This window comes from Pongo pygmaeus, chromosome 12 (genome assembly GCF_028885625.2).
Source record: "Pongo pygmaeus isolate AG05252 chromosome 12, NHGRI_mPonPyg2-v2.0_pri, whole genome shotgun sequence".
In the NCBI taxonomy this organism is placed as follows: domain Eukaryota; kingdom Metazoa; phylum Chordata; class Mammalia; order Primates; family Hominidae; genus Pongo; species Pongo pygmaeus.
Genome location: NC_072385.2, coordinates 27586423 through 27609274, shown reverse-complemented (window position 1 = coordinate 27609274; position 22852 = coordinate 27586423). Strand labels below are relative to the sequence as shown.

The 22852-nt window shown below is 38.7% G+C and overlaps 1 protein-coding gene across 3 annotated transcripts in view; it reads left to right on the top strand.

Annotated features, from left to right (window-relative positions):
• Positions 1 to 1004: 1004 nt before the first annotated feature.
• Positions 1005 to 22852, top strand: part of TMEM131 (transmembrane protein 131) — a 241713-nt gene continuing 219865 nt past the window's right edge. For 2 of the 3 annotated variants that reach the window (XM_054474141.2, XM_054474140.2), the window contains exon 1: positions 1005 to 1738. In XM_054474141.2, coding sequence (XP_054330116.1) covers positions 1552 to 1738 — 187 coding nt within the window. In that variant the 5' untranslated portion in view covers positions 1005 to 1551. The remainder of the gene's footprint in view (positions 1739 to 22852) is intronic. The other variant, XM_054474142.2, reaches the window with a different exon arrangement.

Genomic DNA, 22852 nt, shown 5'->3' with positions numbered 1-22852 from the left:
ACTCACTCAACAAATACAGCTGAGGAAAGAAAGTAAAATGTCTCTGGGCTAGGAGCTGGGAGGAAATTACTAAGATGAGTAAAGAAGGACCCCCTCCAAGAGCTTAAATTAAGTCTTGGAGACAATAGCCATGCGCACCAAGAAGCTCAACCTAAGATGAAAAGCGCATCTAAGAGGCGCGAGATGGCTCGCGCAGGAAACTGTCTTAAGAATTTTTCCGGGCCCAGCACAGTGGCTCACGCCTGTGATCCCAGCACTCTGGAAGGCCGAGGAAGGCGGACTGCTTGAGCCCAGGAGTTCGAGACCTGCCCGGCCAACATAGTGAGACAGCGTCTCTTAAAAGAAAAAGAAAAATTGGCGTGGCGTGGTGGTGGGTGCCTGTAGTCCCAGACCGCACCACTGCACTCCAGCCTGAGCGGCAGAACCAGACCCTGTCTCAAAAATAAATAAATAATTAAAAAATAAAACAAAAAAAAAAAGAATTCTTCCTCGAGAGAGGAAGCCGGCTACTGGATATTCTAAAGAGCAGTCTGTCTGCCCCTGCCTTCTCCATCCAGAGTCACTGACGCTTTCTGCACACAAGGTGTTCCGCGCCAATGTGGGCACAAGCCAAGGCAAGAGGACTCCATCAAGCGCCTCCTGGGTACCATGATTTGGAAGACCCAAGGATGAGTTCAGCGGGCCACCATCCTCAAGGAAGCACCAACCAGAACTGAGTCAGGCCCGTGGTATTCTCGACGTCAAAGCGGCCGAGAGGTGGGGGTGCCACCAGGAGGAGTCACTGGAACGGACCTTCCGCGCTCGTCTCGCGGTCTGGATGCGCACTCACACCCCTGGAAGGCTCCAGCACTGTAGGGCAGAGCACGGAGGATTGTCCAGGCGCCGGAGAAGCTGCCAAGCCTCCCAGCGTCCCGCAACTCCGCCCCTGCCCCGCCCACGCAATGCGGCGGCTGCGCGGCGAGGCCGCCCTGTCTCCACGTGATTGCCGTCACCGCCTCCGCGAAGCAGAAGCAGCCATCATAAGTCCTGGCAGCTGGACCTGGGCCTGCCTCCCTCCTCTTCCTGCGCCGTGCAGCGGTAACGGGCTGTGGTTGTTCTGTCCTGGTTCTGTCTGGCCGTGAAGCCGCAGGCCTCCGAGAGCGGGACGACGAGGTGGGGCCCAGGGGCTCCGGGGCGGACAGACTGACCGCCGGACAGCCCAGGTGTCGGCACAGCGTGGGCGGTGCCCAGAGCCGCGCCCCGCCCCTCGCAGGCCGGCGCTCAGGGCCCGCGGTCCGTGCCCGTTTCCAGTATGGCCGCCCGCCGCGCCTGACCCGCGGCCTCTCCGCTCCGACTGCTTGTAGGCGATGCCCAGGCAAAGACCGTGACTGACACTCTCGCTCACACGCACGCACGGACCCAGGCCCACGCCCGGAGATCGAGCCCTGGGCTTGCAACCGTTGTCGCCCCCGGCGCCGCGGCCAGAGCCCGGACCACGGCTTCCGCGCCGCCGCCGCCTCGCCGAGAAGGGCCGCGCCGGACCTGGAGCGCGGCGGCCCCCGGCCGGCAGGGATGGGGAAGCGGGCGGGAGGAGGAGCAACCGGAGCCACCACCGCCGCCGTCTCCACGTCCGCCGCGGCCGGGCTGGAACCTGCGGCCGCCCGTAGCGGGGGCCCGCGGAGCGCGGCCGCCGGCCTCCTAGGAGCTCTCCACCTGGTGATGACCCTCGTAGTGGCTGCGGCGCGGGCCGAGAAGGAAGGTGGGTGTCCCCCGGCGGCGTCCCTGCGGCGGGGCTGTCATCCCGCTCTCGCGGAGGCCGGGCGGGCTGGGCCGGGAGGAAGAGCCGCGGCCGGGGCTCCGGCGCGAAGTTGGGCGGTCGGGTACCGTCCCGAGCCAGGACCTCGCGGCGCCCGCCGCACGGAGTGGCCCTCGCTCTCCGTGATTCCTTCCCCTGCCTTCCCCCTGTCTCCTGTCACTGCCATTTCAAAACTTCCTGAGTTATCGTACGTTCTTGCCACTTGGCCCGCTAGGTAGGAGGGGCATATTTTTTGGCTTTATTACGGCTAATAGGTACATTTTAGGACACTTCTGTTTTCTTGGTTGCGGTTGGTTGCATGCAGACAGAGCTTACTTTAAAATGTGGTAAAAATAGCGAGACACAGCTTACAAAATTTCACTTTGAATTTGTTCAGACATTTCTTCGAGGGGAATCTTGGTCCTGTAGCTTCCTCCTTTAATGTCTCTGCGTTATTGATGACTTTATTATTAGACCTAAATACAATTCCATTTAACTCTTTAGTAAGCTGTTGAAAGCCTGTTTACATTTCTTATTTTAAAATACGTGATTCGGTGCCTTTATCTTTGATATGAAAGCCTTTAAAAATAAACGTGAAGTTGCCAGCTTGCAAGCGTTTATCTATAATTTACAGTTAAGGGCTGGCCCCTATTTTAAAAATCTCATTAGTATTGTACTGCTGCAAAACGGGTACTTGGACAGGGTCAAAAATTATTTTGTAATCTTGAAGACCAAATCAGTGTAATTTCATCTACACTACCTCTTTTTGAGCCAAGGGACGTGTGAATGGTCACAGAGCCCTCGTGAAGAATTCACTAAGTGAATAGTTTAAAAAAAAAAAAAACTACGCAAAACTTGTTAGTTTAGCATTGCACATGAAACTGCCCGTACAAGAAAACAATTTCTTGCCCCGGTAACTTTAGAGTTAACATTCTACTTTATGACTAAAGTCACTTGCTTTTTATTGTTATTGAAGGTAAAAGCAAATACAAACCAAATTAGTATTAAAGTGCAAATGTGCTTCAATATACTGTTTCTTTTATTTTTGTCCACATTACATTCCCTTATTTAACTCTCTAAGCAACCTTAGTCTGGGTTAACATTGGTGGAAATTATTCAAAGAATTGCCGTCTATAGAAAGGATTAATTGATGGAAGCAAAATTATTTCCAGAATAAAATATTGCCGCTTTAGGACTAGTCAGTCCTGGGGTTGTCATAATACATCATTGGCCACAGATCTGCAGTTAGTTGAGTGTTCTTTCTTATGTGTGATCGTGGCACCTAGCATTTTGGCATGTAGTGGGTGTTCAGTGAACCCAAAATAGTGCAGTAATTTAATGGACATTTTTTGGGTGGGACTTCAAGTAGATCTTGGTGGGTATTGTGTCCTTCCTTTTCTGTTCCTTTGCTTACCTTGCACAGTGCCAGATACACTGGCGCTTAGCCTTTGAGTGAATGACTGTCTTCATGCGCCCTTAGCACAGGGAAATGAAATAATGGTTGAATCTAGTAAAGCATTAAGTTTGTATTTTCCTTCTACTGCTGCTGATTTTTCCAACAGCCATTTTATATGCTAATAAAAACTTTACTCTGGGTAAAGTTAAGTAAACCTTTTGTTTGAGAACTGTCAGCCTAAAATATATTTGCTAATTTCTCATTTGCATAGTTTATACATGTTAGTGCACCTCTCTAATACCCATAAATGTGTGTAAGGATTGGATGAGGAGAATACTTGTCAGGGTGTTAAGTATGTATTAAAGGGGTGGTTGAATCAGCCAGTGGCCTGGGTGAATCAGATATCCTTTGTGGCCCATGCTTATCTGTATGAACAATTTGTGTGTGCAGTTATCCAAGATATTAATGGAGATGATGCTGATATAGAACATAGGCCTCTACCCATCATAAACAGATCCGGTTCTAATCAAATATTCTGTGAAGGCATCTCCAGAAATAGCTTCTCCTTTAAAACTGATCATATTCCAGTATTGTTTCTGAGTTAGTAGGGGAAAAGCAGTTTATTTTCTTACGTGATTGTGACACTGTGAGTTTGGCATCTGATGAGGCACAAATACAGTATTTGTCCTAAAAGGTACTGTTGAGTTTTTCAGCAAGTCTGGGCAGATTTCTGAAGATGGCTGAGTTCAGTTTGATCATTCACACCCGGAGGAATTTTGTGTCTATTGAAGTAGCATAAACTAGTTTAAGATTTCAAAGTTAAGATTTACCTGCAGTTTTAATGATGATTCTGCAGGTATTTTGTATGTTTGTATTTTTTTTCCTTCATTACTGTATAATTTCACTGCAAAATCTTTAAAAGACAATAAAACTCATTGTCTCCTGAAGAAAAGCCGCAGAAATAAATTACCTAATGTAGTTTTTCATGTTTGGACTTGATGTTGATTTTCTTGAGTCAGAAGCATGGACCATTCCTTGTCTTAACATCCTATATGTCTTAACTGAGCTATGGGAGTGTGCTATCACTGGTCCAGAGGAAAGGTACCTTTGAGACGGTTTTGGCTGTGATGTAAATTTTGTAAGGACTTTGAAAGAGTTTTCCAGAGATAGAAGTTATTATAATCACTACAAATAACTAGTTCTAGATTGGTGGCAAGATTTTTTTCTTGAGTCTAATATCTAGATACTGAGAATAGCAAAAATGTGTGTGAGTTGTGAAAATATATTTTAAAAATATATAGTGAAAATACATGTGTGTGTATATATATTAAATGTATACTTTTAGTAGTCTTTTGAATTATAAAGCAGCCCATTATGACTGGCAAATAAGACCTTTTTTAAAAAAGCATCACATATCATGTAATATAATTTCATTGTGAAGTGGGTTTTTGGAAGGCATTTATTATAAATGAGAAGCTGTAGTTTATGTATCTAGTAAATATAAATTCAAATAAATTTTCAAGAATGTTTCAATCTATGACAATTTAAATTTCATTGTCACATGTTTTATTAATTGGCAATTAAATGGCAGGGTACAGTTTGACAGCCTTTATTAGGACTTATGGAATTTTTTGCCAGTGTACTATAGTTTCATGCACAAATTTTTGTTTTAAGCTGTATTTGTGACATAGGTGCAAAACACAGTACAAAAGTATTTACAAAGCATATGAGAAAAGTGCGTAGGACTAAAGACCACAAGAAAACAGATAAGAATCTAATAGTTTTCTAAGGGTAGCCGAATTGACTAGGAGTGTTATTTACTTTTTCTTGACCAAATTATTTTTAACCTACTTATTACTCGATAATGTTAAAATGTTTTTGAAAGTGATTTTCTTAAGAGTGAGATGTGTTAACCCTTTCTATGGGGTAGAGTGGGTACCTTTTAATTTAGGGCCTAGTAAATAGAATATTATTTAATAAGTGCTTCACTAATGAACGTTTGTAGCCTGCTTTTACTAAAGGCTGTTGCCTGACGGAGCATTGGAGTTTTGCAGTTGGAAAAAGTGTGTCCTCTTTTCCTCCTGCTAATGACCATTTTCCTCCTCTTTCTAATTCTTACAGTGGACCCTCATAGACATCTGCCAGAAAGATTGCTTTGGGAGTAGATGTAAACTCATCTAATTGTTACCATCCAGAGTAGCAATAAGCCAAATTACTCTTGGAGGAAAATAAAATCTTTGCTAGGTGCTTGGTATTTTAGGTGTTCTCTCTCTTGCCTATATGTGACTCAAGCGCTCTGATTGGCCTTGCCAGACCAAGAGGCCCTTTTCCTACAGCTGAATTTTCCCCCACTGTCTCTTGTAAGCAGCATCTGGCATTGTTTTGGTGACTGTACTTCTCGGTTCTGGTTGTGCCCTAGCTGTCAGTTGCTGCTCTCCAATTGCCTGTTGGTTGTCTTCCTCCCAGTGTGTGTCTAGGTGCTGGTGCACACTGCATATGTCCAGGGCAGAATTATCTTGCGCCACCTCCAGTTTTCAGTTTTTTATTAATGCTATGATTATTCTGCCTGCTCCACTGGATTCAGTTTTGACCCTTCACCAAGTGGCATCAGTGCCTGTTACATCCTGTTTTGATCACTCTCCCACTGCCTTCACTATGGGGCACTGCAGCAGCCTCTCTCCTACCACCTTTCCCCATTTCTGTTCAGTCCTGCATGCTCCCTCTGAATTTGTGGTGTCTTTGTTAATCATTCATCATTCATTGTGACACCTAATTGTGTACTGCCTTGTTTAGCTACTTAAATGATTTCAGGGGTGTCATTCTTCACCTAGACTGGAATTTCTGTAGGGCAGAACCTTTGTCAACATCTGTAGTACATAAATAGCAGGCATTCAGTTTTGAATGAAAGTTTGCCTAAACTTTCATTGTAATATAATTTCATTGTGAAGTGGGTTTTTGGAAGGCATTTATTATAAATGAGAAGCTATAGTTTATGTATCTAGTAAATGTAAATTTGAATAAATTTTCAAGAGTGATTGTTTCAACCTATGACAATTTAAATTTCATAGTCACATGTTTTATCAATTGGCAATTAAATGGCAGGGTAACGTTTGACAGCCTTTATTAGGACTTTTAAAATTTTTTGCCAGTGTATTATAGTTTCATGCACAAATTTTTGTTTTAAGCTGTATTTGTGACGTAGGTGCAAAACACAGTACAAAACTATTTACAAAGCATATGAAAAAAGTGCATAGGACTTTTTGTACCTGAGAACCTGGGTTGAGAGTCAGAAGTACAGGTAAAACTCAGTTCTGGTGCAGATGTCATGAGGAAGTCTGCTATAGTAGGATATTGAGTAACACCAGTTTTTTCTTCCCCACATGTTGCTTTTCCTTGTAACTAAAAGGAGTTGTATACACTTATCTAAACCATCACTTTTATAACTTCTTGATTTTAAGATTTTCAGATTCTCATAAAACCCTAATCTAGAGATCATGAAACTGAGGCTTAGAGAGGTTAAGTAATATACCCAGCGTGATAGGGCTGGTAAATAGTGGAGCCAGGATTCCATCCTAAGACATCTGTCCGTTGAGCCAAAGTATGTAACCCCAAATGAGCACTTCAGGAATTAGATTTTGTTATATTGTACCAACTGCAAAAAGAACAGACTTGACAGTTCATGCAAAACCCATGTATTAGTATTCAAGTAAAATGTACTTTTTTTTTTTTTTAAACAGCCACAAGCTTTCATATCACTTTCTTTTGACTTGTTAACAGTTTAAGTAATCACAGGCCATTCTGGATCATGAAGGTTCTTAAAAGGAAACCAGTGAGTGGATAATACAGGGAAATGAATATTTGGTATTGGAAGCTACTGTCTCTTTGTTCTTGATGACTTAGATACCTGATTGTATTGCTAAGGTTAAGCAATATTGCCTTCTGTAGATACTGCTTAGCTCCAGACTGGTGTGAAGAGTTAGTCTAGACTTGTGGAATATTCTCAGAAGCTGGCCCTGGATTAACAGAAACTGGAGATAATGCAAGGGCTGGTAGTGGCATTTGCCTCGGTGGGCAGAAATCTCTCGCAGACTTCCATTAGAGGTCCAAGGGCTCCAGAAGCAGTTCAAAGGTGCTTTGTTCTTATTAGGGCATTTTGGAATTAGGTGGTCATTAGTTCTCATCTGTAGTTCCAAATCTGTTTTTGTTGTTGTTGTTTTTTTTTAATTCCCATGTGATTACTTTTAAAACCACAGTTGGAAGGTTTCTAGAAAGCCTTTGCCATTTGGCTGATTGATTTTGTTGCATACAACTCTGCCGTTTTAGGGCAGAGGTTTGAGGTTTAAGAGGATCGTTTAGATGGTCAGTCATGATAGAGTATGAAACCTACGTTTTTATTTTCATTTATTTATTTTCTAGAAACTTTGTGGTAAAAAAACACATAACAAACTACTTAACCATTTTTATATGTACAGTTCAATGGTGTTAAGTATATTCACATTGTTGTGCAGCAGACCTTCAGAACTTCTTTATGTAAAACTGGAACTCTATACCCATTAAACAACTTCCTATCTCTCTCCCTACCTTTAATCCCCACCCCCAGGCTCCTGGTAACCACCATTCTACTTTCTATGTTTATGAATTTGACTACTTTAGATACTTCATATAAGTGGAATAATGCAGGATTTGTGACCTGCTTATTTTATTTAGCATAATATCTGTAAGGTTAATCCATGTTGTAGGATGTGACAGTTCCTTCCTTTTTTTTTTGTTTTGTTTTTTGAAATGATGTTTTGAGAATTTATTTACAACCATTGAACACAGATGGTTTTGTAAAACTGACAATTACAGACTCCTTAAACTCACAACATACATATATTTCAATATTTAAATAGCCTGTTTTCGTCAAAAGAAATTTTCTACTGCTTTTTCATAAAAATATAAAAAAGACAACATTTATAGATCCTTCCTTTTTAAGGTTGAATTATATTCCATTGTATGGATATACCACACTTTGTTTATCCATTCATCCATCCGTGGACACTAGGCTTGCTCCCACCTCTTGGCTCTTGTGACTAATGTTGTGAAGTTGAGTATGCAAATATCTCTTCAAGACCCTGGTTTCAACTATTTTGCATATCTACCCAGAAGAGAGAGATTTCTGGATCATGTGATAGTTCTAGATTTAATTCCTTAAGCAACCACCACATTTCCATAGTGGTTGCATAATCTTAGAATCCCATGAATAATGCACAAGAATTCCATTTCTCCATGCCCTTGCCAACAGTTTGTTTTGTTTTGTTTTGTTTTGATAGTGGTGTGAGGTGCTATCTCATTGTGGTATTGATTTGCATTTTTCTAATGATTAATGATATTGAGCATCTTTTCATATCCTTCTTGGGCATTTGTATATCTCCTTTGGAGAAATGTCTATTCACGTCCTTTGCCCATGTTATATTCAGGTTTTGTTGTTTTTGTTGTTGTTGTTGTTGAGTTATAGGAGTTCCTTATATATTCTGGATATTAACCCCTTATCAGATGATTTGCAACTATGTTCTCCCATTTGGCAGGTTGCCTTTTCACTCTGTTGAGCATATTCTTTGAACAAAAGTTTTTGTTTGATATAGTTACTTTTGCTTTTGGTGTCATATCCAAGATATCATTGCCAAATCCAATGTCATGAACTTTTTCCCTATGCTTTCTCCTAGGCATTTTATAGTTTTGGGTCTTATGTTTCAGCCTTTAACCCATTTTGAGTTAACTTTTATTTATGGTGTAAGATAAAGTATATAACTCTATTCTTTTGCATGTGGATATCCAGTTTCTCCAGTTCCATTTGTTGAAGAGGCTGTCCTTTCTTCACTGAGTAGTCTTTGTGTCCTTGTATGAAAATTAATTGGCTATATATGCAAGGGTTTATTTCTGGACACTTTATTCTATTTAATTGCTCTGTGTGTCTTTATGCCAGTACCAGACTATTTTGAAACTATAGCTTTGTAATATGTTTTGAAATGAGGAAATGTGAGACCTTTAATTGTCTTCTTCCTTTTCAAGATTATTTTGGCTATTTGGGGTCCCTTGAGATTCTGTATGAATTTTAGGATGCACTTTTATACTTCCCTTGGGATTTTGGGATTTTGATAGGGATTGTGTTGAACCTATAGATCACATTGGGTAGTATTGATATCTTAACAGTATTTTAACCCATAAACATGGGATGTCTTTCCATTTATTTGTGTCTAATTTTTTCAGCAGTGTTTTGTAATTTTCAGTGTACAAATCTTTCACTTCCTTGGTTAGGTTTATTCCTAAGTATTTTATTCTTTTTGGTGTCATTGTAAATAAAACATGCATTTTTGAACTAATGATTTTAATCAGTGTATCATTAATAATTGTAAATATATAGTTTTTAGTAAACACTCCATATTTGAAACAAGAAAAAATGCTGCATACTTAAGGTATTTCATTAATTACTTGCCTATAAAATGAAAGACATTTTAAGCCCTCGTTAGTTCTAACAATTTGTGACTTTTTTTTGTTTTTTTGGGTTTTTTGTTTGTTTGTTTTTTTGAGACGGAGACTCACTCTGTTGCCAGGCTGGAGTACAGAGGTGCGATCTCAGCTCACTGCAGCCTCTGTCTCCTGGGTTCAAGCGATTCTCCTGCCTCAGCCTTCTGAGTAGCTGGGACTACAGGTGTGTGCCACCACGCTCAGCTAATTTTTGTATTTTTAGTAGAGAAGAGGTTTCACGGCCAGGATGGTCTCGATCTCTTGACCTCATGATCCGCCTGACTTGGCCTCCCAAAGTGGTGGGATTACAGGCATGAGCCACTGTGCCTGGCCAATTTGTGACTATTTTTTAAATCAGTTATAATGATTGCAAAGTGATATGGCAGTTTGGTTCTTGAGAGCTAATTTTTTCTGTATAGTTCTAGTATTACATTTGGATCAAAGGATGCGCTAGTTAAAAACTGTCTCGGCAGTGAAGTTTGAGAAATAGCATAGCCAACTTTATAGATTCAAGTTAATTAGTGGTTTGTATTCATGGTATGGCAAGGGCCCTACATGGATTTTCTTTTTAGAGAATGATTAAATTGGTAGCAGAAGATTTTCTAGGCAATTATTCATGGTACAAAGGTGCTCTGTGAAACCTAACTGTATTTATAAAGAGCTTTGAGATAGTTTATGTTTGTCATTCCAAAAGTTATTAGGTAGAGCAGCGTACAAGAGAGGGTAGTGTGCTTTCAAACCTTTGGGCGAAATTGGACCACCTTTAGAAATGCTTCCATGGATTGGTGACATGGGCTCATCTAAAGTATTGCTTCTTGATTAGCAAATGGGAAGTGAAGTAATGGTCACCACTACCAAGAGGTAGTGTCTCTTTCAGAATGGGTGCAGCAGTGGTTATGTTTCAGATATAGGGGAGTTCTTAGGTATTTAGGGGTCCACCTCATTATCATGGGTGGCTTCTGTTGAGTTATGGCTGGGCATGAAAATAGGTTACTGAGAATTGTTTTGAAGAGAGATGTAGGAAGGAAAAAACAGGCAAGGAATTAGGTCCAGTTGTATTGGAATCCTAGAGATTCTTGTATAAATTGATTGTAAGAATAAAAGAAATTATAAAATGCAGATTAATAAATGGTGAAAAACTGTAACCAGTCAGGAACTAACATGAGTCATCCATACTTTGGTCTCTGTTCCTTCCTCATCTCTCTTCCCTCTCCTCACTCTTTTCCTGCCCCTATTCCCCATTTAAAAAAATAGATACTGCCAATAGTTTTCTTCAAAGGCAATCAATTCACATCTCAACCATACTTTATACATGTGCTTACTTCCCCGCACTGGCTGTTATTCTTTTCTTACCAGTCTACCAATAAAGTTGTCACGTTGTTTTAATTTATTTTAAAACAATTACTACTAAGACTGAATACTTTTATACATTTGCGGCCATTTGTATTTCTTTTGTGTTGTTTGATCAGCCTTTTGTCAGTTTTCCCATTGATGTTTGAATTTTTCTTTTTGACTTAGTCTTTTGACTTTAATGGATTTAATATTTTTCTGAGTTTCTATTTGCATTTGAATTTTTTATTTTCTATTATTTTTATACTTGTCAGGCAACTCTCTTTTTTTTTTAAATGGTTTCTGCCTTTCTCATACCTTAACAACCCTAAAGATTATATATTCAGCAATATTTTATGTCCATGCTTCCATCTTTAAATGCAAATCTCTATTTCTTCAATCCGTTGGCATTAGGTAGGGAATCTGTTTGTCCTCAAATCATTAGTCAATTGCCTTAACACCACTTATTGAATTTTATACAGTAATTCGTTTCATTCAGGTTGTTATGTACTGGGATCTATTTCTTGATTTTTTTTTTCCCCAGGGTATTTTTTTTCTCATATATATGTCTAAGTATTTGTACATTTGTTTTAACTTTATTTTAGGTAATATAGCTTATTTATACATTTCATTAGCTGGCTTGGCAGGTCATCCCCTCTCCCTAAATGATTATTCTTCAAAAAGCAGTTTCTTATCTATCTTGTATTTTATTCCCTATGAATCCTCAAATCATTTTGTAAAGAAAATTTAAAATTGCTATTTGCTTTTTGGTTACAATTACATTAAAACGTTAGATAAATCTGGAATTTGACATCTTTATAGGGTTTTCCATTTTGTTTGTCTTTCTCCTATGTCTGTGTGTGTGTATATACATATGTATTAAGTAAAACTGTATGAAATTATAATTTTTGTCAGTCATTATAATTTTTGTCAGTCCAACATAATTGAGTAACAACTTAGTTATTCAATCTAATATTAATATGTATGTTTTTATGCATTATTGCTTTGGCTAGAGCTTCAGAACACTGTTAAATAAGAGTGATGAAAAAGCAGGCATCCTTATGTTTTTCTGTTTTTTTAAGAGAAAAATACCTTAAGTGTTTCATTGTGTAGTATGATTGGGGTAGTTGGTTGAAGTTAGATGTTCTTAATAATAGGAAATTTCTTATATTTTTAAAGAGTTTTAGTTTTAAGAGTTATTAGGAACAGGTACTACATTTTATCCCATGACGTTTTTACCTTAAGCTGTAGGAGCAGTCCTCTTAACTCAGCTGCACTGAACTTTCTTGGTGAATTTATACCCATGTCTGTTTTCCCTCTAGTAAACTCATCCAGGGATACCCATTGGACTTGGGCTGCCTGCAGCTGCCAGGCTACACTCACACACTTACACATTTGCTCCATTTAGTTAATGTGCATATTTTTATATTGTGGTTTTGTTTTTAACCAAAAATCTTTTTAAAAAGCTATTATATCGATATAATCCCTCATGAGTATTGATGTATCAATATATAGTAATTATTATAGTAATATATCATTATATATAATATATATTAATAATCCCTCATGAATAGATTAATGCCTTTCCCAGGGGGATGGGGAACTAAATTCTCACATTTAATTTCCAAGAGAGTTCACCTGAGACCTGGTATTAAAATGAGCCTGTCACCACCCCACTTGCCGCCATGTGATCTGCACACTCCTTTGCCTTCTAGGAGTGGAAGCAGCCTGAGGCCCTCAAGCAGAAGCAGACGTTGGTACCACACTTCCTGTACAGCCTGCAGAACCATGAGTCAAGTAAACCTGTTTTCTTTATAAATTACCCAGCCTCCAGTATTCCTTTAAAGCAACTCAAATGGACTGAGACATCAGTTTGCTCTCAATTAATTTGATATTTAAAAAAAAAATACCAACAAAACTTTTTATGGAATTAGGAAAGTTGCTGTTAAATTTTCTATGAAAAAATGAAAATGTAGAAATACTGGGAAAATTCTGGAAAAGTTATGAAGAATGACTAGCACAAGAAGTTATTAAAACCTGCTCTTAAACTATTATGTAATTGGTATAATTAGAATAAGTACTGGTACATAAATAGACAAATTAATGGAATAGAATAGAAATTCTAGTAATAGACCTAAGTATATATAGTTTATGTTAACCTACTTTTCTTCTGGGAGTCTGGAACTTTGGTATGTGTTAGGCAGAGGGGTACCATGTGGCTAGCTCCAAGTAAAAACCTTGGGACTCTGTGTTAGTTTCCTATTGTGCCTGTAGCTAATTATCACAAGTTGAGCGAGTTAAAACACAAGTCTATTCTCTTATCATTCCAAAGGGCAGAAATCTAAAGTCAGGGTGTGTGGTTAACTGCCACAGTTATTGCTTGAGACAATCATTACAGCAGTTACTCCTGTTACTGCTTGAGACTGTCATTATAGCAGTTACCACTGGAGACCGTCATTACAAGACTGAACGAAGGGACGAACATAGAAATGAAAAAAGACAAAAGAAACTGTTTTAAGGAAAGGCAACATGGGGAGAAGAAGAGAGCTCCCTGCTTCTAGTGAGCAAACGCAGCCCCCTTGAGCTTCTACAGCCCTTCAGTATTTATTGGGTAACGAGCAAGGAGGAGGAGGTAACCATTGGTCAGCTGCTTAATTGATCACAGGTTCATATTGTTACTGACAGGCTTCAGTTATGCCTAATCATGAGAAACATTTGTGCAGCCTCCAACATCTCCTCCTTTTTGTTTTTAAATTAATTGAGCAAGACAATTGCAGGTTGTGCAACCCTTAGTGGTGCCTAGACAGGAACTTGAAGGTACTATCAGGGACAAAAAGGGACCTGAAGAGAACTGAAGAGACCCGAAGAGACCTGAAAAACTAGTTCAGGCCGTGATGGGAAGAGGGGGTCAGACATGCCTCATTATACCCTCCTCCCTTTGGAATTCAGGCACCACTTGTAGCTGACTGTCGCTGCTACTACTTGAGACTGTCACTACAGCAGTTACTACTGTTACTGCCTGGGACCGTCATTATGAGACTGAACGAAGGGACAAGCGTAGAAATGATAACAAAAAACAAAAGTAATTTTTAAGGAAAGGCTAGCATGGGGAAGAAGAAGAGAGAAGAAAAGAATAAAAGGGCTCCCTGCTTCTAGTGAGCAAAGGCAGCCCCTGAGCTTCTACAGCCCTTTCGTATTTATTGGGTAACAAGAGCATGGAGGAGGAGGTAACGATTGGTTGGCTGCTTAATCGATCACAGGTTCATATTATTACTAATGGACTTCAGATGTACCTAATTACAAGAAACATTTGTGTAGCCTCCAACAAGGGTGTTGGGGCTGTGCTCTTTCTGTAGGCTTCAGGGGAGAATCTTTTTCTGTCTTTTTTAGCTTCTAGAGGCTTCCTGAATTCCTTGGTTCATGGCCTCTGACAGCACTTCACCCTTTTCCTAATCCAAACATCTTGCTCCCATCCTCATATCACATTCTGTTCCTCTGAGTGTGATTATTAATATATTTGGCCCATCTGGCTAATCTGGGATAATCTCCCCATCTCAAAATCCTTAATTTAATCACATCTACAAAATTCCTTTTGCCATGTAAGGTAACATTCACAGCTTCCTGGGATTAGGACATGGACATTTTGGGGAGTCGTTATTCAGCCTGCCACAGACATTGAGTTTCTAATAAGCTTTCTTGATAGATGTGACACCAAAAGCACAAACAACAAAAGGGGAGAAAATAGATAAAATAGACTTCAAAATTTGAAAGTTTTGTGCTTTAAAAGGCCCTATAAAGAAAGCAAAAAGACAACCCACAGAATGGGAGAAAAATTTTCGCAAATCATGTATCTGATAAAGGGATATGTATCTAGAATGTATAAAGAACTCATAACCTCAGTAAAAACAGACAATGCAATTAAGAAATGGGCAGGGGATCTGAATAGGGATTTCTCCAAATAAAGATATACAGTAAACATATGAAAAGATGCTTTACATCATTAGCTATCAGAGAAATACAAATGAAAACCAAAATGAGATTCCATTTCACACCCACCAGTATGGCTACAATCAAAAAGATGGATAATAAATGTTGGCAAGAGTGCGGAGACATTGGAATGTCTTGTTACTTTATGGGTAACATAAGATGGTGCAGCTGCTTTGGAAAACAGTTTGGTAGGTCCTGACAATACGGAGTTACTGTATGACCCACAGTTCTGCTCCTTAGTATATACTCCAAAGAAATGAAAACACAAAAACTTGCACATAAAAACTTGTGCAGGAACTTTCATAGCAGCATTATTTATAATAGCCAAAAAGTGGAAACAACTGAAATGTTTGAAGAATAGATCAAATGGAATATTATTCAGCCATAGAAAGGAGTGAAGTATTATTACGAATGCATGTTACAACACAGGTGAACCTTGAAAACATTGTGATAAGTGAACAAAGCCACTCACAAAAGACCGTATAGGACCATAGAAGCGATTTATGTGAAATGTCCAGAATAGGCAAATCCATAGAGACAAAATAGATAACATGGTTGTCTAGAACTATGGAGAGCAGTGTAGGGAGTGACTGATGATGGGTACAAGGGTTTTTCTTTGGGATGGTGGTTGAACAACTCTGAATACACTGAAAACTATGCATTATATACTTAAAATGGGAGCTGTTATTAAACAAGTTTTATTAAAAATTGATAGGCTTTTCATCTAAGGGGGGAAAAACCTAAATGAGATACCATTTCTCACTTATTTGGGTGGCAAAGTTCTAAAAGCTTCACAACACTTTTGATGAGACTGCAGGAAAGCACGTGTTCTCACACCTTGTTAATGGGAATGCAAAAAAGATACAACCTTAATGGAAAGAAGTTCGGCACAGTGTCTAACAAAATTACATATACGTTACGGTTTTCACCTAGCAATCTCATTTTTAGGAATTGGCTGTTTTAACAATGCAAATACATATATATAAGGTTATTCATAGCGTGATGATTTGTAAATGAAAACTATTGGAAATGACCTAAATGCCCCTATATAGTTGAATAAATTGTTACATCCACAAATGGATCATTATGCACCTTAAAAAAGAATGAGGAAAACCTCTAGAATTTGCTTTTTAGTGATTTCCCAAGTACATTGATAAATGAAAACAGCAAGGTTATAAAGAGTGTATGTGTGTGGATAGCTACCTTAACAGATTTTTAAACTTTTTTTTTTTTTTTTTTTTTGGTGTGTAGTTCTGAGTTTCAGCACATGTATAGATTTGAATAACCACTACCATAGTCAGGATACAGAACATTTTCATTACCCTCCAAAACTTGTGCTATCTCCATATAGTCCACTTCTGACTCTTGTCAACCACTGATCTGTTATCTGTCACTGTAATTTTCTCTTTTTGAGAATGTCATATAAATGAAATTAGACAGTGTGTATGATTTGAGATTGTATGGTTTTAAGACTGGTTTATTTTACTCAGCACGAGGCACTTGAGATTCTTCCAACTTGTGCGTCTTGATAGTTAGTCTCTAGTGTTGAGTAGTATTCCGTTGTATGACTACACCATGATTTATTTGTTCATCTGTTGAAATTTTGGGTTGTTTCCAGTTTGGGGCTATTATAAATAAAGCTTCTTTGAACATTCATGTGTAAGTCTTTGTATGCACATGTATTTTATTTTCTCTCAGGTAAGTACATATGAGTGGAATTTCTGGATCCTATGGTAGCTGTATGTTTAAGAAACTGCTAACCTGTTTTCCAAAGCGGCTGTACCATTTTATATTCCCATCAGACGTGTATGAGAGTTCCATTTCCTCCATATGCTTGCCAGTGCTTGGTATGGTCAGTCCTTTACATTTTAGCCATCTTAACAGGTGTGTAGTGGTACAGGCATTTCTCATTTTATTGCACTTTGCCTCCTTTGCAGCCAATATGCTGTTTACAAATGGAACGTTTGTGGCAATCCTGCCTCACACAAATCTATTAGCACCATTTTTCCAATAGCATATGCTCACTTCTATTTTTATGTCACATTTTGGTAAGTCTCACAATATTTCAGGCTTTTTCATTATTATATCTGTTATGGTAATCTGCAATCAGTGATCTTTGATATGATTGTGTAATTGTTTTGGGATGCCCACAGACCACACCCATATGACACTGCAGACTTAACTGATAAATGCCCGTGTTCTGACTGCTCCAACTGGCTGTTCTCCCACTTCTCCCCCCTCCTCAGGCCGCCCTATTCTCTGAGACAACAATATTGAAATTAGGACAATTAGTAGTACTAAATAGCATCCAAGTGTTCAAGTGAAAGGAAGAGTCACACATCTCTCCCTTATAAATCAAAAGCTAGATATGATTAAGCTTAGCGAGGGGAGCATGTCAAAGCTGAGATAGGCCAAAAGCTAGGCCTCTGGCACCAAACAGTTAGCCAAGTTGTGAATGCAAAGGAGAAGTTCTTTAAGGAAGTTAAAAGTGCTACTCTGGTGAACAAATGAATGATAAGAAAGCAAAACAGCCTTATTGCTGATAGGAGAAAGCTTTAGTGTTCAGGGTAGAAGATCAGACCAGCCACAAGCATTCTGTTAAGTCAAAGTTTAATCCAGAGCAAGGCCCTCTCTTCTCTTCAGTTCTATAAAGACTGAGAGAGGGGAAGAAGCTGCAGAAGAACAGTTGGAAGCCAGCAGAGGTTGGTTCATGAGGCTTAAGGAAAGAAGACAGCTTCATCACATAAAGTGCAAGGTGAAGTGGTTAAGTGCCGATGTACAAGTTGCAGCAAGTTTTCCAGAAGATCTGACTAAGATCATTGATAAACGTGGCCACACTAAACAACAGATTTTCCATGTAGATGAAACAGCCTTCTTGTGGAAGATGCTGTCTTGGTCTTTCATAGCTAGAGAGGAGAAGTCAGTGCCTAGCCTCAAAGCTTCGAAGGACAGGCTGACTCTTGTTAGGAACTAATGAAGCTGGTAACTTTAAGTTGAAGCCAATGCTCATCTGTCATGCTGAAAAAATTCTAGGGACCTTAAGAATTATGCTAAATCTACTCTACTTGTGCTTTATAACTGGAACAAGAAAGCCTGAATGACAGCACATCTGTTATAACATGGTTTACTGAATATTTTAAGCGCACTGTTGAGACCTACTGCTCAGAAAAAATATTACTTTCCAAATATTACTGCTTGTTGACAAGGCAACTGGTCACCCAGGAACGCTGATGGAGATGTACAAGGAGCTGCATGTTGTTTTCATGCCTGCTAACACAGCATCCATTCTGCAGCCAAGGATCAAGGAGTAATTTCAAGTTTCATGTCTTATTTTAAAAATACATTTCTTAAGGCTATAGCTGCCACAGAGAGTGAGTCCTCAGTTGGATCTGGGCGAAGTCCATTGAAAACCTCCTGGAAAGGATTTGCCATTCTAGATGTCATTAAGAATATTTGTGATTTATAGGAGGAGGTCAGAATATCAACAGGAGTTTGGAAGAAGTTGCTTCCAACCCTCATGGATGACTTTGAGGAGTTCAAGACGTCAGTAGAGGAAGTGACTGCGGATACAGTGGAAATAGCAAGAGAACTAGGATTAGAAGTGGAGCTTGGGCTGGGTATGGTGGTTCATGCCTATAATCCTAGCCCTTTCGGAGGCCTAGGCGGAAGGAATATGGAGCCCAGGAGTTCAAGGACCTCCTGAGCACTGTGGCAAAACCCTGTCTCTACAAAAACTACAAAAATTAGCTAGGTTTGGTGGCTCTCACCTGTTGTCCCAGCTACTCAGGAGGCTGTGGTGGGAGGATTGTTAGAGCCCAGGAAGTCGAGGCTGCAGTAAGCACTCCAGCCTGGGCAACAGAGTGGCATCCTGAAGATGTAGCTGAATTGCTGCAGTGTTACGATAAAACTTGAACAAATGAGGAGTTGCTTCTTATAGATGAAAGGAAGTGGTTTCTTGAGATGAAATCTGCTCCTGGTGAAGATGCCGTGAACATTGTTGAAATGGCAGCAAAGGATTCAGAGTATTATCAACTTAGTTGATAAAGTAGTGGCAGGGTTAGAGAGGATTCACTCCAGTTTTGAAAGAAGTTCTTCTGTGGGTAAAATGCTGTCAAACAGCATTGCATGCTACAGAGAAATCTTTCATGGAAGGGCAGCAAACTCCGTTGCTGTTTTTTATTATTATTATTATTTTTTTTTTTTCCCAAGACCAAGTCTTGCTCTGTCACCCAGGCTAGAGTGCAGTGGCGCAATCTCGGCTCACTGCAACCTCCACCTCCCGGGTTCAAGCAGTTCTTCTGCCATGACCTCCCGAGTAGCTGGGATTACAGGCGCCCCCCCCCCCCGCCGACACCTGGCTAATTTTTGTATTTTTAGTAGAGACGGGGTTTCACTACGTTGGCCAGGTTGGTCTCAAACTCCTGACTTCACGATCCGCCCGCCTCGGCCTCCCAAAGTGCTGGGATTACAGGCATGAGCCACTGCGCCTGGCCCATTGCTGTTTCAAGAAATTGCCACAGCCCCCCCACCCTTCAGCAACCATTATCCTGATCCTGATCAACCTTGAGGCAAGACTCTCCACTAGCCAAAAGATTATGACTTGCTGAAGGTTCAGATAATTGTTAGCATTTTTTAGCAATAAAGTATTTTTAAGTTAAGATATATACTTTCTTAGATACAATGCTATTGTGCTCTTAATAGATTACAATATAGTGTAAATGTAGCTTTTATAAGCACTGGGAAATCAAGAAAACTTACGTGACTTGCTTTATTGTGTGATATAGGTTTTATTGTGGTGGTCTGGAACCAAACCTGCAATATCTCTGAGGCATTCCTGCATTTCATTGTAATTTTAATTGTATTTCTCTGGTGAATAATGATGTTGAGCATCTTTTCATGTGCTTATTTGCCATCCATATATCTCATTTGGTAAAGTGTCTTTTCACATCTTTTGCCCATGTTTTATTAGGCTATTTTCTTATTTTTGAGATTTTTGAGAGTTCTTTATATGTTCTGGGTACCAGTATTCTGGAGATACATATTTACAAGGATTCCTTCCAAGTCTGAGGTTTGTGTTTTTATTCTCATAACAGTCTTTTGAAGAGCAGAAGTTTTTAATTGATTAAATCTAGTTTACCAATTTGCTCTTTTATAGATCATGTTTTTGGTATCGTATCTAAAAAGTCTCTGCCTAACTCAAGGTTACAAAGATTTTCTCCTGTATTCTTTTCTGGAAGTTTTATAGTGGTAGGTCTTTCATTTAGATCTGTGATTGATTTTGAGTTAATTTTACGTATGATATGAGTTTTGTACCCAAGTTCTTTTTTTTTTTTTTTTTTGCATATAAATAACCAGTTCTTCTAGTGTTGTCTATTAAAAAGACTGCTACCCTTTTCCCACTGCATTGTGCTTGTACTTGTTGAAAATCAATTGCATGTACATGTGTGAGTTTATTCCTGGTTGTCTCTTTTTTGTTCTGTTAATCCGTTTTTCTACCTTGATGCCAGTACCACACTGTCTTGACTGCAGCTGTATTATAGTTACTGAAACAGTGTCAGTTCACCAACTTTGTTCAGTTTCAGAGTTTTGCCTATTCAAGATCCTTGACATTTCATTATGAATTTTAGAATCAGCTTATCAATTTGTACAACAAAGCCTTCTTGGGTATTGATTGGTACTGTGTTGAATCTATAGATGAATTTGTGGGGGGAACTGACGTCTTAACAGTATTTAGTTTTCTGACACATGAACAGGGATATTTTCACCATGTATTTAGGCCTTTAATGTAGTTTTCAGTATAAAATTTTTAAAGTATCTTTTGTCATATTTATCTCTAAGTATTTCATATTTTTGATACTAGTTTATTAATAAATGAATTTTTTTGAATCTCAATTTCTGGTTCATTGCTAGTATATAGAAGTAAATTTTATGTTGATCTTGCATTCTGTAATCTTGCTAAACTGACTTAATAGTTCTAATAGCTTTTCTGTAGATTGCATTGGACTTTTTACGTAGATAATCATGTCTGCAAATACGTTTTTTTCCAGTCTGGGTACCTTCTGTTTTGCTTACCTGATTGTACTGCTTATGACCTCCAGTGCAATGTTGAATAGAAGTAGTAAAAGTGGACATCTCTGTCTTGTTCATAATCTTAGCGGGGAAGCATTCAGTCTTCCACCATTAAGTATGCTGTTAGCCATAGGTTTTTCATAGATGCCCTTTCCCTGGTTGAGGAAGTTCTTTTATGTCTGGTTTGAAGAGAGTTTTTAACAGGAATGGATATTTATCGAATGCCTTGTCTGTATCACTGATTTTTTTGGTTAACATGATGAATGACTAACCTTGCATTTCTTACTTGGTCATGATAGGTATTATGCAATTTATTTTAAAGTTTTGTTTGTTTGCTAAGACTTAGAATTTTTGTATCTTTGGTCATTAGGAATATTGGTCTTTTTTTTTTTTTCTCTTGTAATGCCTTCCCTTTCAGTATTAGAGTAATGCTGGTCTCATAAAATTAGTTGAGATGTGTTTTTCCTTTTTAACTTTTTGGAAGAATCTGTATAAAACTGGTGTTATTTCTTCCATAAATGTGTGGTAAGAATTACCATTGAAGCCATCTAGGCTTGGAGTTTACTTTATGGGGATTTTTTTAACCACAATTTCAATTTTTAAGAAATAGGGCTATTCAGGTTATCTATTTCTTCCTGAGTGAACTTTGGTAATTAATATCTTTCAAAGAATTTGTTCATTTCATCTAAGTTGTCAAATTAATTGGCAAAGTTGTTCATAATGTTCCCTTACTATCTTTTGAATATTTGTAGCAACTGTAGTGATTACACTTCTCTTATTCCTGAAACTTATAATTTGTGTTTTCTGTTGTTTTTTTCTTGATCAGACTGGCTACAAGTTTATTAATTTCAATCTCACAAAAAGCATCTTTTGGCTTTATTATTCTCTGTATATGTTTGTATTTGTCTCACTTTTTCTGTTTCATTGACTTTTTCACTTGAATTTTATTTCTTTTTTTTTTTCTTTGCTTACTTAGAGTGTAATTTGTCCTTTATTTTCTAGTTTCTTAAGGTGGATACTGAGGTTTTTGATTTGTGGTCTTTGGGTATTTATCAAAGATCTTTTTGTTATTGATACATAATTTAATTCCATTCTGGCCAGAGACCATACTTGGTATGACATTAGTTCTTTTGAGACTTGTTTTGTGACTTTGAATATAGGCTATCTTGGTGAATGTGTGCATTTGAGAAGAATATGTCTTCTGCTGTTGTTGGAGTACTCTGTCAATGTCAGTCAGGTTGGTTGTAGTGCTGTTCAAGTTCACCATTTTCTTGCTGATTTTTTGCCTACTTTATTCATCAATTATTGAGAAACACATATCTTTTTCCACCTGGTATCATTTCCTTCTGCCTGAAGGATTTTTTGTACTGTGGATCCGCCAGTAATGAATTCTTTCAGCTTTTATATCTCTGAAAATGTCTTCATTTTGCCTTTGTTCTTAGATACTTTTATTTGCTGTAGAGTTACAGGTCGACATTTTTTTTTTCTTTTTCTTTTAGTCTTTAAAGAGATACTGTCTTCCCACTTGCATTGTTTTCCAGAAGAAATTTGATGTCATCATTATCTTTGTTCCTCTGTGTATAACATGTCTTTTTTTTTCTCTTGATGCTTTTAAGATTTGTTTTGTAAATCTGGTTTGAAATAATTTGATTATCTCTTGGTATAGTTTTTTTTATGTTTATTGAGCTCAGGGTTTGTTGAGCTTCTTGGATCTCTGGATTTATAGTTTTCATTAAGTTTGGGACATTTTCACTTACTATTTCTTTAAACATTTTTCCTGTCCTCCTCCT